Below are 12,520 nucleotides of genomic sequence, written 5' to 3'. Positions count from 1 at the left end.
TGTATTATTATGTTTATCTTACCTAAAAATAAATATATTTATTAATTAATTAAAAAATAAATAAATAAATACATTTTTACTATATTTTGCTAAAAACATCAAAATTAATTATATTTTTATTTGTATTTTTTCTGACTCCTTATTACATACAGCCATAGAATTATACATTAAAATAAACATTTGAAATAATTAATTTTAAATGATCATAATAATTCATTTAAAATGACCATATTTAATTATTAAAATAATTGCTTGTTTATCCACAACTTTAGCATTTTATTCATTACATTTTGAAGCTCTCAGAAGCCAAGTTATGTTATATTCCTTAATATTTATTTATGCAAGTTTGAAGTATCAATTATCTAAACAGTTTTGTTTGCATATTTTCAGGATATATATATATATATATATATATATATATATATATATATATATATATATATATATATATATATATATATATATATATATGAATTACTTGACTTGGTGAATTCTAGCTTTCAATATACTCCTCCCCTCTTAACCACGCCCCCAACCACGCCCCGCCCCGACCACGCCTTCACCCCCCACCTCCCGAAATCGGAGGTCTCAAGGTTGGCAAGTATGATTTACTGGGTCCTGCTGCTAGTTCACATTTTGTGGTGTAATTTTGTTAACTGTTAAGGAAAGTATTTAATCTTAAATATATAAACAATCCTCCATATTGGCAGCCATAGTGATTAATTTATTCAGCAGAGCAATAAAACTTGGATCCGACAAAAAAGTAAAGACAAATGCTGTCTTCCTCGCTGCTAAAACATGATAGCAACATGCATCTGCTAGCTCATGATCGCCCCCACTTCTCAGTGTGGTGAGTTGGAGTACTACAAGAGGCACTCTAATACAGTGCTTTAATCTGTATTTTTAGTCTTATTATCAAGGAATAATGAGGTCACATTTATATTAAAACATTAATGCTAAGGTTTCGTCCAGTATTGGGCCGGTGATGATGATGATGAAGATGTATCTGTGCAAGTGAACAATTGCATCCACAAGGGACAACAACCCTTTCCACAGACTACACACACACACCAAAAACATAAATCTCAGAAGCCAACAACAATATATTTGAATAAAACTTCAGGATTAAAAGTGAAGATGTGAGGTGAAATAAGTACAAATGCAGCAATAAAAACAAGCAACTCCACTCACGATGGCTCTAAAGTTCAGTGATGTGTTGCTAACTTCAGCCTTTTTCTTCTTTGTTGATGTTCTGCAGTAGTTAACATCCATGATGTAACAATGCTGCTAATCGACCAGAGTCCACATTTTGTTAACCATTTTATTCATTCTTACTTTTAATTGGATAATAACATCAATAAAATAAAATAGAAAAAAATGTGTGAGAAAAAAACAAATGAAAATAATAAAATGTCCTCTGTCAATGAGAACATAGAATAAAATAGTATCAATCAATCAATCAATCAATCTTTATTTATATAGCCCTAAATCACAAGTGTCTCAAAGGGCTGCACAAGCCACAACGACATCCTCGGTACAAAGCCCACATACGGGCAAGGAGAAACTCACCCCAGTGGGACGTCGATGTGAATGACTATGAGAAACCTTGGAGAGGACCGCATATGTGGGTAACCCCCCCCCTCTAGGGGAGAGCGAAAGCAATGGATGTCGAGTGGGTCTGACATAATATTGTGAGAGTCCAGTCCATAGTGGATCCAACATAATAGTAAGAGTCCAGTCCATAGTGGGGCCAGCAGGACACCATCCCGAGCGGAGACGGGTCAGCAGCGCAGAGATGTTCCCAGCCGATGCACAGGCGAGCGGTCCACCCCGGGTCCCGACTCTGGACAGCCAGCACTTCATCCATGGCCACCGGACCTGTGCCCCCCCCCCCCCCCCCCCTCAAGGAAAAGGGGAGCAGAGGAGAAAAGAAAATGGTCTAACAGTAATAGTAGCTACGTATATAATATTCAATAAATGCACACAACTTAAAAAGTAACTACAGGACAACATATAAGACTAGAAGGTGAGAAGCACTACATACAACATCAAATATACATTCATATTAAACATGCTGGGTTTTTAAACTACATTTAGCACAATCTCTGTTTACGTGTGTGAGGAGGCGGGGCCGGAGGACCGACGGCGAGGCGTGTTGCGCCGGAGCCCGCTCCAAGATGGCGGCGAGGAGGCGGGGACGGCGAGCAAGCGGCGAGACCGGGCGCCCCGAGAGCGACGCGGTAATCCTGACCAAGTGCGGGGATCGCGCACCCGGTCACAATCAGCTAATCCCCTCGCGGTGTTCAAAAAGACAGCAGCCGAGAACGACGGGGCAGAAGGAGGTGGAGAGCCAGAAGTGCACGAGGAGCGAGAGCGAACGAAAGCAAGACGACGACGACGACGAGGCCGGCTGAAAAGTTGGAGCGGACCGGAGAGCGAGCAGGGGAAGAGGACGGAGCTGAAAAGTGACGCAACCTGAAGACATGCCATCCTTTTCTCCTACCCAACAGTCATAAATAAAGAGAGGGTCTGGCAAAAAGTAAACAGTGTCTTTTACTAACAAAGTGTTTTGGTAGTCCTCAGCCTTTTCCTCCTTCACCTCTTGTTCGCTTTTCTTGGCTTGGACTCCCATTTCCCACACAGCAAGAGTCCTGGCAGCAAGATCTTTTTTTTATTTCCAATTGCTTTGAATCCACAACGACACAAATGGGCTTTCAATGAGTCAACATTCCATCGCATAAAATATTAAAAGTCGACATTTGCTTCCAAATCAACACCACTCGGTAATAAAGAAGTCATTTTCTTGGTTTGTTTATCCCTCTCGACCTTTGACCCGTCAATTGAGAGTCTCGCGAGAACGAGACCACTGAATCCTCAACTGGTCCATCCAAAGAAGACGAAGGAGTCAAAAGCAAAATGGCGTTTGACAGAGAAGGCCTAAACGTGTTATGTTATTGTTTTAAATAACACATCGTTGGATGACTTGCAGAACTGTCTTTTAATCACGATCACATATTACCAACGCTACTTCAACACTCGTGCGTACAAGGTGTGTACCTCCCTCTAGAGTCCTACCTGACACATACTATATATTGGTTCCTAGTCATTTGTAGACTCTTACTACCACCATGTGGTCAAACACTATCATTACATCCCTCTTTCTAAACTAAGCACCCATTGCTAATACCATGTCATGTATTAAACAAATAACTTGTTTTTCTATCTTGACCACATGAATATGCAATATTTTCAAAAACTATCCATGCACCACAGTATTAGAAAACATTTAAAATATTTTTTAAAAACATGAACTCTTTAGCTTGTCAATCAGTTTGATATTATACGAGTTCAATAATACACGTAGTCATCATTCACAGGTTTCTTGATCTGCCTTGTAGATCTTCTCAACACAGGTTCAGGATCGTCAGTCACATCTTCAATCATGTGCTGCATTGGCATTGTTTCACAGTCAGTAAGTGTAGATGAAACCTCGGACTCAGCTGTTGCTTGGTTTGAAACAGTCGGTGTAGATGAAACCTCGGACTCGGCTGTTTCTTGGTTTGGAACAGTCTCTGGAACCCTCAGCAAACTGCGACGATTGCGACGTAGTATCTGTCCTTCTTCACTCCTCACAGTATATGATCGTGGTGATGTTTCTTGAAGAACAGTAGCTTTGGTTTTCCAACCATCAGGACTTTCAATTCTCACTGTGTCACTTGGTGATAGTGATGGGAGCGATTTGGCTGCTTTGTCATAAAACGACTTCTGCTTTAGCTTTTGTTGCTTTAGCTTCCGTTGTACTTTTTGACTCTGCGTTGGTGTAGACATACTTGGTAGTGTAGTACGAAGCTTTCTGTTCATCAGTAGTTCAGAGGGTGACAAGCCACACTCAAGAGGTGTCGCTCTGTAGCTAAGTAGTGCTAGGTATGGATCAGAGTTACTATCCACTGCTTTCTTCAAAAGTTGTTTGAGAATATGTACTCCTTTCTCAGCCTTTCCATTTGACTGTGCGTACAGAGGGCTTGACGTCACGTGTCTGAAATCATAGTGTTTTGCAAATTGCTGCCACTCTTTACTGTTGAAACATGGTCCATTGTCACTCACCACAGTATGCGGTATACCATGTCTAGCAAATATAGATTTGACATGCGTGATCACACAGTTTGATGATGTGCTTGATAGCAAAGCCATTTCAGGAAAATTAGAATAGTAGTCAATTACAACAACATACTCTTTGCCCTTCAAATAAAACAAGTCCATTCCCACTTTCTGCCATGGTGCAGTAAGAACTTCAGGCAATATCATGGGTTCTTTGGTTTGTTTGTTTCTGTATTTTTGACATGTTGCACATCTGCCAATCATGTTGTCAATGTCTTTGTTGATTCCAGGCCAGTATACAGTGTCGCGTGCTCGTCTCTTGCACTTTTCAATCCCTAGATGACCTTCATGGATTCTTTGTAGTATATCCTGCCTCAATGTTTGTGGAATGACTATTCGGTTTCGCTTCAGTAAAAGTCCATCCACAACACTTAGTTCACCTCTAACATGGAAGAACCGTGGGCTGGAACGTGGAGGCCATCCATTCTGCATGTTGGTAATAACACGCTGCAACTCTTCATCTTTTGCCGTTTCCTCAGCGATTTGTTGTGATTTTATGTCTGACACTGGAAGTGTAGCTGACACCATATTCACATGGTTTTGTACATCCTCTTCAGTAGCACTGACGCTGTTTTTCATGGGTGCTCTTGAGAGTGCATCAGCCAGTATCAAGTGCTTTCCAGGTGTGTAGATGAGCTGAAAATCATATGGCTGCATCTTCATCATGAAACGTTGTATTCGTGGTGTCATGTCATTCAAGTTTTTCTTGATGATGGAAACTAGTGGGCGATGGTCTGTTTCTACAGTGAAGGTAGGGAGACCATATACATAGTTGTGGAAGCTCTGCAGGCCATATGCTAACCCTAGACATTCCTTTTCTATTTGAGCATACCTACATTCAGCCTGTGTCATGGATCGTGATGCATAGGCTACTGGTTTCCAGTGTTCATCATCAGCCTGTAGTAAAACTCCACCCAGTCCATCTTTTGAAGCATCTGTTGACACCTTTGTTTTCTTTGTAGGGTCGAAGAACGTCAGCACAGGTGCAGTAGTGAGTGTTTCCTTCAGTCTCTGCCACTCATTCTCGTGCCTGGACATCCACTTGAACTCTGTGTCATTGTGAAGGAGTTCACGAATGCAGGATGTTTTCACAGCAAGGTTTGGGATGAACTTGCCAATATAGTTGACCACGCCCAATATACGCTGTACACCTGTCTTGTCTGTGGGACTCGGCATTCTTTGTATGGCGTGTATTTTTTCATCATCAGGTTGAACGCCATGTGCACTGAGCTTGTCTCCCAGAAAAATTATCTCTGACACTCCAAACTGACACTTCTTTTTGTTTAATTTGAGTCCATATTGTTGTACTCTTTCCAACACTTTGGTCAGCCTTTCGTTGTGTTCTTTTGCTGTTCTTCCCCACACAGCAATGTCGTCGATGTACGCTCGCACGCCTTCCAAGCCTTCAATGATATGTTCCATTGCTCTATGGAATATTTCTGATGCAGATTTGATCCCAAATGGTAGGCGTTGGAAGCAGTAGCGACCAAAAGGCGTGTTGAAAGTGCAGTATTTGCTACTGTTTTCGTCTAGTTTGATTTGCCAAAAGCCATTTGACGCATCCAATTTTGAGAAATATTTTGCCCCAGCCATCTCACTGGCTATTTCTTCACGTTTTGGTATTTGGTAGTGCTCACGTTTTATGTTTTCATTCAAGTCTTTTGGATCCATGCATATTCTTAGATCGCCATTTTTCTTTTTCACACAGACCATGGAGTTTACCCAATCTGTTGGTTCCTCAATTTTCTTTATTTACACCCAGTGTTGTCATCCGGTCCAGTTCCTTTTTGAGACGCTCTTTAAGTGCTGCTGGAACTCTTCGCGCTGCATGGACAACTGGACGTGCCTGCTCTTTAAGCTGTATTTTGTATGTAAAAGGTAAAGCACCAAAACCAGTGAACACACCAGCGTAGTTCTGCACTATTGAATCAGTTTCAATTTTTTGAGCGCTCACATCTGTGTTCACAAGATACACTCTTTTCACCAGTCCTAAAACTTCACATGCTTTGTCACCCAATATTGACTCTCGTTCCTCAGTGACAACTGAAAATAGCAGGTAGTGCACTTTTCCTTTTACAGTGACTCTCAATTTGCATGTGCCCAGACTGTCAATGCTACGACCATTGTAGTCTTTCAGTACAACTGTTGTTTTGTGGATTTTCGGTTTTTCTCTCAATTCCTTGATGTCTGACATGTTGATCAAGTTTGCCTTTGCACCAGTATCTAGTTTCATGTTAACTCGAGTTCCATTTATTTGTAGCGGTGCAATCCACTTGTCTTTTTCAACAGCATTGACTACTTCTTCAGTTTTATTTTCACTGTTCACTAGGCCAACAAAGAATGTTTCACCCAGATCAGTGTCCTCCACTACATTGACAGATTTTTCCTTTTTAGCGCATGGTTTTCCTTTAGCAAAACATTGTTTGGCAAAGTGATTTTTTCCATAGCATTTGGAACACTGCTTACCAAATGCTGGACACTGCTTTGGCTTGTGCTGCGATCCACAGCGCTTGCATTGGAACATGACGTCACTCTTCTGCTGTGCAGGCTGCGACTTCCATCCCCTTGACACGACATGCACGTTGTCGCCTCCCACGCTGATGGCTGCGGTGGACGCCATTTCACCAAACGTCTTGACGTGCATCTGTGACAATTCTGCTGCATGACAAATTTTAATGGCATTCTCCAACGACAATTCTGTCTCTCTCAACAGTCTTTCTCTGACTTTTTTTGTCTTCTATGCCACATACAATCTGGTCCCTTATCATAGAGTCCTTCAGTGTAGCAAAGTTGCAAGTTTGTGCTTTCAGCCTCAAATCAGTCACAAAACTGTCAAAACTTTCTCCATGAGCTTGCACTCTTGAACGGAACACATATCTCTCATATGTCTCATTCTTCTTGGGAGAGCAATGAGCATCAAACTTTTCAATGACAACATCCAATTTGTTTTTTTCATCTGAATTATCAAACACAAAAGTGTTGTAAACTTCAATGGCATGTGGGCCTGCTATTGTAAGCAGTAACGCTACCTTCCTTGCATCCGGCTTATCCTGCAGTGCCATGGCCGCCATGTACAGCTGGAACTGCTGCTTGAAGGTGCGCCAATTGCTGTCGACATTTCCACTTAGCTTCAGCTTTTCAGGTGGCTTCAAATCCATGTCGCTTTTCACAATACACCACTTCAATTTTCGTTCACTCCTGGTACCATGTTATGTTATTGTTTTAAATAACACATCGTTGGATGACTTGCAGAACTGTCTTTTAATCACGATCACATATTACCAACGCTACTTCAACACTCGTGCGTACAAGGTGTGTACCTCCCTCTAGAGTCCTACCTGACACATACTATATATTGGTTCCTAGTCATTTGTAGACTCTTACTACCACCATGTGGTCAAACACTATCATTACAAAACGTGGCCATTATTGTTTCTCTATTTGTATTTAGTGCATACATGTACGCATATATGTCGTGTAGTAGATGAAACATTGTTAGTCATTGTTTGTATCCGGATACATTAGTCTGAGCGCACTTTATCAAGTCTTGTGCTAGTTAGCTTAGCTTGCTAGTTAGCTTAGCTTGTTAGCTGCTAACAAAGAGACGCGGACGTTATCAACACATCGCTAAGTAGAGATCAAATGTGAGTGTAAAGTGTTGTGATTGTGGGAAAATGTGCGAAAGAACGATAGCAAAGTACGAGGAGGAACTTTGTCCAACAAAAGAGGAGAAGGAGCGACAACATCAACTACTGGACGCTGTTTTCAAGAAACATCAAGTTGTGTTACACAGAACAGGTTTGTTGACTTCTTACTCTCACATCTTTACTAACTTTACATTTCATTAGTAACACTTTTCTTCAATAGGAAGATGCTTTGTCTTGTGGGGATGATGCAATGCTTTCATTTAGATTCTTCATGAAAACGAGACAGTTTGAGGTTGATGTTCCTCTCAGTTTGTAACAATGTGTGATTGATTGATTGAAGGACTTATGAGAAGTTTGCATAGGAAAGGGTACACTTTCATCACGGTACACATTCACTGCTACAAGAAAGCCTGACATGGTTTCACTTGAAATATTTGTTCACTCACACAGAACACAGTACTATGTAGAACGTAGCATTTAAAATACAAACATACGGCAAGAAAATAAATAAAAATATAATTATATTCCCAGTTACGAGTAGCCACAACCTGTAATGTCTTTTCAAAGCAACTTTGAAGGAAATAAGGGATTTACACTCCTTTATGGCTATTGATACAGAGTTCCACATGTTGGTGGTATAGCAGGCAAACAAATTAGAACCTTTTTTGGAGTGAAATCTGGGTTGAATGTGATTTGTACAACTACCTCTGGTGTTATAATGGTCAATATATTTAACATTTTGGAAGTATCTAGTCAGCTGCATGGGTATTTTAATGGAATGGTGTATGATATCAGATTGATACCCAAATTTCTGGTTTAATCCAAAACTAATGTAAAGTATCAAACAACAGAAGAATTAGTGATTATTACATTTTAACAGAAGTGTAGATAGAACATGTTAAAACAGAAAATAAGCAGATGTTAACAGTAAATGAACAAGTAGATTAATAATCCATTGTCTACCACTTGTCATTTAATAATTTTGACAAAATAATAGAATATAAATGACACAATATTTTACTGCAGATGTCAACAGACTAAATTAGGAGCTTTTGTTTGTTGACTTACTACTAAAAGACAAGTTGTCTAGTATGTTCATTATTTTATTTAAGGAAAAACTTGCAATAATAAACATATGTTTAATGTACCCTAAGATTTTTTGTTAAAATAAAGCCAATAATGCACTTTTTTGTGGTATCGAAATACATTTTGGTACCAAAAGTTGGTATCAGGACAACACTAGTAAGAACATAATTTGTCGGTTGATTCTTTGACTACCTTAGTAGTCATTTCTTTCCCGGAGAGATTAGTCTCTACGATGCAGCCAAGATAGGTAATCTCATTTTTGTTTGTTATAATATTGTCATCCACTTTTACTGTGAAGTTATCTACTTTTCTGAGGTCAGGAATTGACCCAAAGACCTGTGTACTTGCAAGTACCTGCGTGAGTCTTAATTTGCCAGTTTGTCATTGAAAGCCTTGCTAGTTTAGGTCTTGAGGATTGTAGCTTTGCTTGTTTTCTGGCCGTCAGCCTCGGTTCTATGTTCTTTACGGGTATAGAAAATGATGGAATGATCACTTAAGCCACATACAGTAGTTCAACTTGTGGTGATCTTAGACTGGTCAGAAGTAACAACGAGGTCTATGAAGGTTTAAAAAGACTCACTCACCCTGGTAGTTTGCTTAATGAGCTAAGTGAGGCAATGTTGGTGGCACAGCTTCGTGAAGGTTTTAAAAATGGGTGCATCCTTTCAGGACATATCTGTGTTCCAGTCCCCAAGAAGATGTAAACCTGTATCAACATGTTTACACAAAACTCACACACTCACCAAATACATTTTATACTGTAATCAAATCTAATTAAAGTAAACATTTATTTTCAATAATTAACGTAGTCAACACTTGATTTATTAAAAGAACATAAAGGTGACTGACTTTCCTTCAGCGTGTCGTAGTTGGTCTCCAATTCCTAAAGAGGAATTGTTGATGGAGATACTCCATAAAACACCACTTAGTAAAACATGTTTTGGTAAAAGTTCCTTTTGGCCCAGCCAACAAAATGACCACAAAAAAGTATTTTGCATGATGACAAAAACATACTATTTAAGTGATTTTGGAATTAGATTTTTTATTTCCATGATATTGAAGTTATGGTAATGACTATGTCATTACAAGATTGTGGTTAAGTTTAGAGATAACGTTTAGGTGTCATAGGCCGTATACACAATAAAATATTTACACACTTTACATCAGTGAGTGTAAAGTTAAGAATGCCTCAATCAATGCTGCCTCATATTTGTGAAACACTTTTCAAATTGCCCCCCATCAAATTTCCAAGTCCGTTTTCGTACTCACTTTTTAATACATTTTATTGGCTGGGACAAAAGGAAGTATTTCTCGTATTTTTATTGGTTGTTTTGCTACACATTTTAAACACAACACACAAAAGAACACAAATATTCTCACTGTGTTAAGAGTGTCAGTCCAAAACTATTTATATTCTCTCTTAATCTTATTTACTTATTTACCCAACAGACATCCAGCAGCCCCCTCACATGAAAGAGGAAGAGGAGGAAGTGTGGATCACTCAGGAGGGAGAGTGTCTTCTAGGGCAGGAGGAGGATGATGTCAGCAAGTTTCCACTGACTGTTGTCTCTGTGAAGACTGAAGAGCATGAAGACAAACCACCTGAGTCCTCACAGCTTCATCACAGTCCAAGTAAGCACATATCATTTTATTCTCAGGGCATTCAATCCATCACAACTGGACTGTTCACTTTGTCTTAGAAGACGTTTGTCCTCTCATCCAAGTAGGCTTCATCACTTCATGCTCATAGACTTAAAGTCTTAAATCTAATCACTGGAATTTAGAGGGGAACTGCACTTTTTGGGGGAATTTTTTCTATCGTTCACAATCATTATAAAAGACATGACGATGGATATATATATATATATATATATATATATATATATATATATATATATATATATATATATATATATATATATATATATATATATTTAAAATCACATTCTAACTCATAAATGTAAATAAAAGTCCACTTGTAATGGAGCCAATAGGAGGTCCTCTATAACCATCCAAAAAGCACCAACAATACTCCATTTGCATTTTGTGGCTTGAATAGCAAGCAAGTATTAGTGATATTGTTATTATTAGTGCTAACGCAGACAAACTATGTATAGCTTGTGTGTCTATGTTGACATCACCGGCTGGTGAGCTTCTTCCTCGCCTCGGTGCTGGTGAAAGATTATTCCAGAATCGTACCTCTCACCTGGATAGCAGAAGGATGAGGACGTACTCTGACAAGTTGGTACCCTTTGACAGCCAATTTAGACCCGAAAAGACACTTGGCTTCACTCCCCTATTCCGTGCGACGATTATGAAACATTCTTCATCTAAACAGGAATATAACAACATTCTATCAGTCTCCATCATAGTGACAGCAGACCTTGTACAGTAAGTAATGTTTTATTATGTTTGTTGGCTCTCAAGAAGTCTGCAGTGTGTAATATTCAGTGATGTTAAAAAAAATTCATTTTTGAAATGAATGCGCTTATGAGCAAAAATACGTAAATATTACATCTTTTAAAAAATATGCCTGTTAGTTACTAAATGACATATATACCTACTGCATGTACAAAAACAAGCACCTGGGGATAGGCTCCTCCCACCTCCAAAGACATGCACCTGGGGATAGGTTGATTGGCGACACTAAATTGGCCCTAGTGTGTGAATGTGAATGTGAATGTTGTCTGTCTATCAGTGTTGGCCCTGCGATGAGGTAGCAACTTGTCCAGGGTGTACGCCGCCTTCCGCCCGAATGCAGCTGAGATAGGCTCCAGCACCCCCCGCGACCCCAAAAGTGACAAGCGGTAGAAAATGGATGGATGGATGTACATAAAACCTTAACGGAAGTGTTTGGGTGCTTTTTAAGTTCTAGTTAGAACAGAATAGTGCGACTCTAATAGCCTCTATTGTAAGCAGACTTTTGATCGCATTTATTTACTATTTAGAATGCATAAAAAATAAAAATGTGTGTTCTTGATAGGCAAAATAAATAAAAGTGTGGTTCCCTTTTAAGTGAAGTATTTTCATTTAGCGCTTTTCTCTAGTGACTCAGAGCGCTTTACATAGTGAAAGCCATTATCTAAGTTACATTTAAACCAGTGTGGGTGGCACTGGGAGCAGGTGAGTAAAGTACTTTGCCCAAGGACACAACGGCAGTGACTAGGATCAAACCTGGAACCGTCGAGTTGCTGGCACGGGCGCATACCAACCGAGCCACGCCGGCTTAGAATGTAATAAAATCTATCAAAATCTCGTAAAAATTGTAAATACATCCTAGAAATGTCTCAATAATTCCATGGACTATATTTTTATTTAGGAACTTTCTAATGTAACGTGTTTCTATCTACACTTCTGTTAAAATGTAATAATCCCTTGTTCTTCTCTTTTGTTAAAATGTAATAATCACTTGTTTTGTTGTTTGATACTTTAGTTTTGGCTGATACTACAAATGTAGGTATCGATCCAGTACCAAGTAATTACAGGGGCAGTATCGGTCATACCAATGCGGATACTGATGTTAAAATTTTTCAAGATAATTGAATAATTACATTTTTGTTGGCAATCATAATCAGACAAAAACACAGGATGGTGGTGTTAGAATATCAATTGAATATTTAAATATGGCT

The 12,520-nt window shown here is 39.2% G+C and overlaps 2 protein-coding genes across 5 annotated transcripts in view; one reads left to right on the top strand and one right to left on the bottom strand.

The window, feature by feature from the left end:
* LOC133575696 (uncharacterized) overlaps positions 1 to 12,520 on the bottom strand; it is a 459,465-nt gene that overhangs the window by 254,814 nt on the left and 192,131 nt on the right. The gene's annotated exons all lie outside the window — the stretch shown is intronic.
* Positions 7,584 to 12,520, top strand: part of LOC133575699 (uncharacterized) — a 37,005-nt gene continuing 32,068 nt past the window's right edge. For both annotated transcript variants that reach the window (XM_072912160.1, XM_061928471.2), the window contains exons 1-2: positions 7,584 to 7,956; positions 10,341 to 10,523. In XM_072912160.1, the coding sequence (XP_072768261.1) occupies positions 7,833 to 7,956; positions 10,341 to 10,523 (307 nt within the window). In that variant the 5' untranslated portion in view covers positions 7,584 to 7,832. The remainder of the gene's footprint in view (positions 7,957 to 10,340; positions 10,524 to 12,520) is intronic.

The sequence above is a fragment of the Nerophis lumbriciformis genome, linkage group LG33, assembly GCF_033978685.3.
Source record: "Nerophis lumbriciformis linkage group LG33, RoL_Nlum_v2.1, whole genome shotgun sequence".
Taxonomy (NCBI): domain Eukaryota; kingdom Metazoa; phylum Chordata; class Actinopteri; order Syngnathiformes; family Syngnathidae; genus Nerophis; species Nerophis lumbriciformis.
The sequence above is the reverse complement of the archived record's forward strand: the minus strand, read 5'-3'. Positions and strand labels throughout refer to the sequence as shown.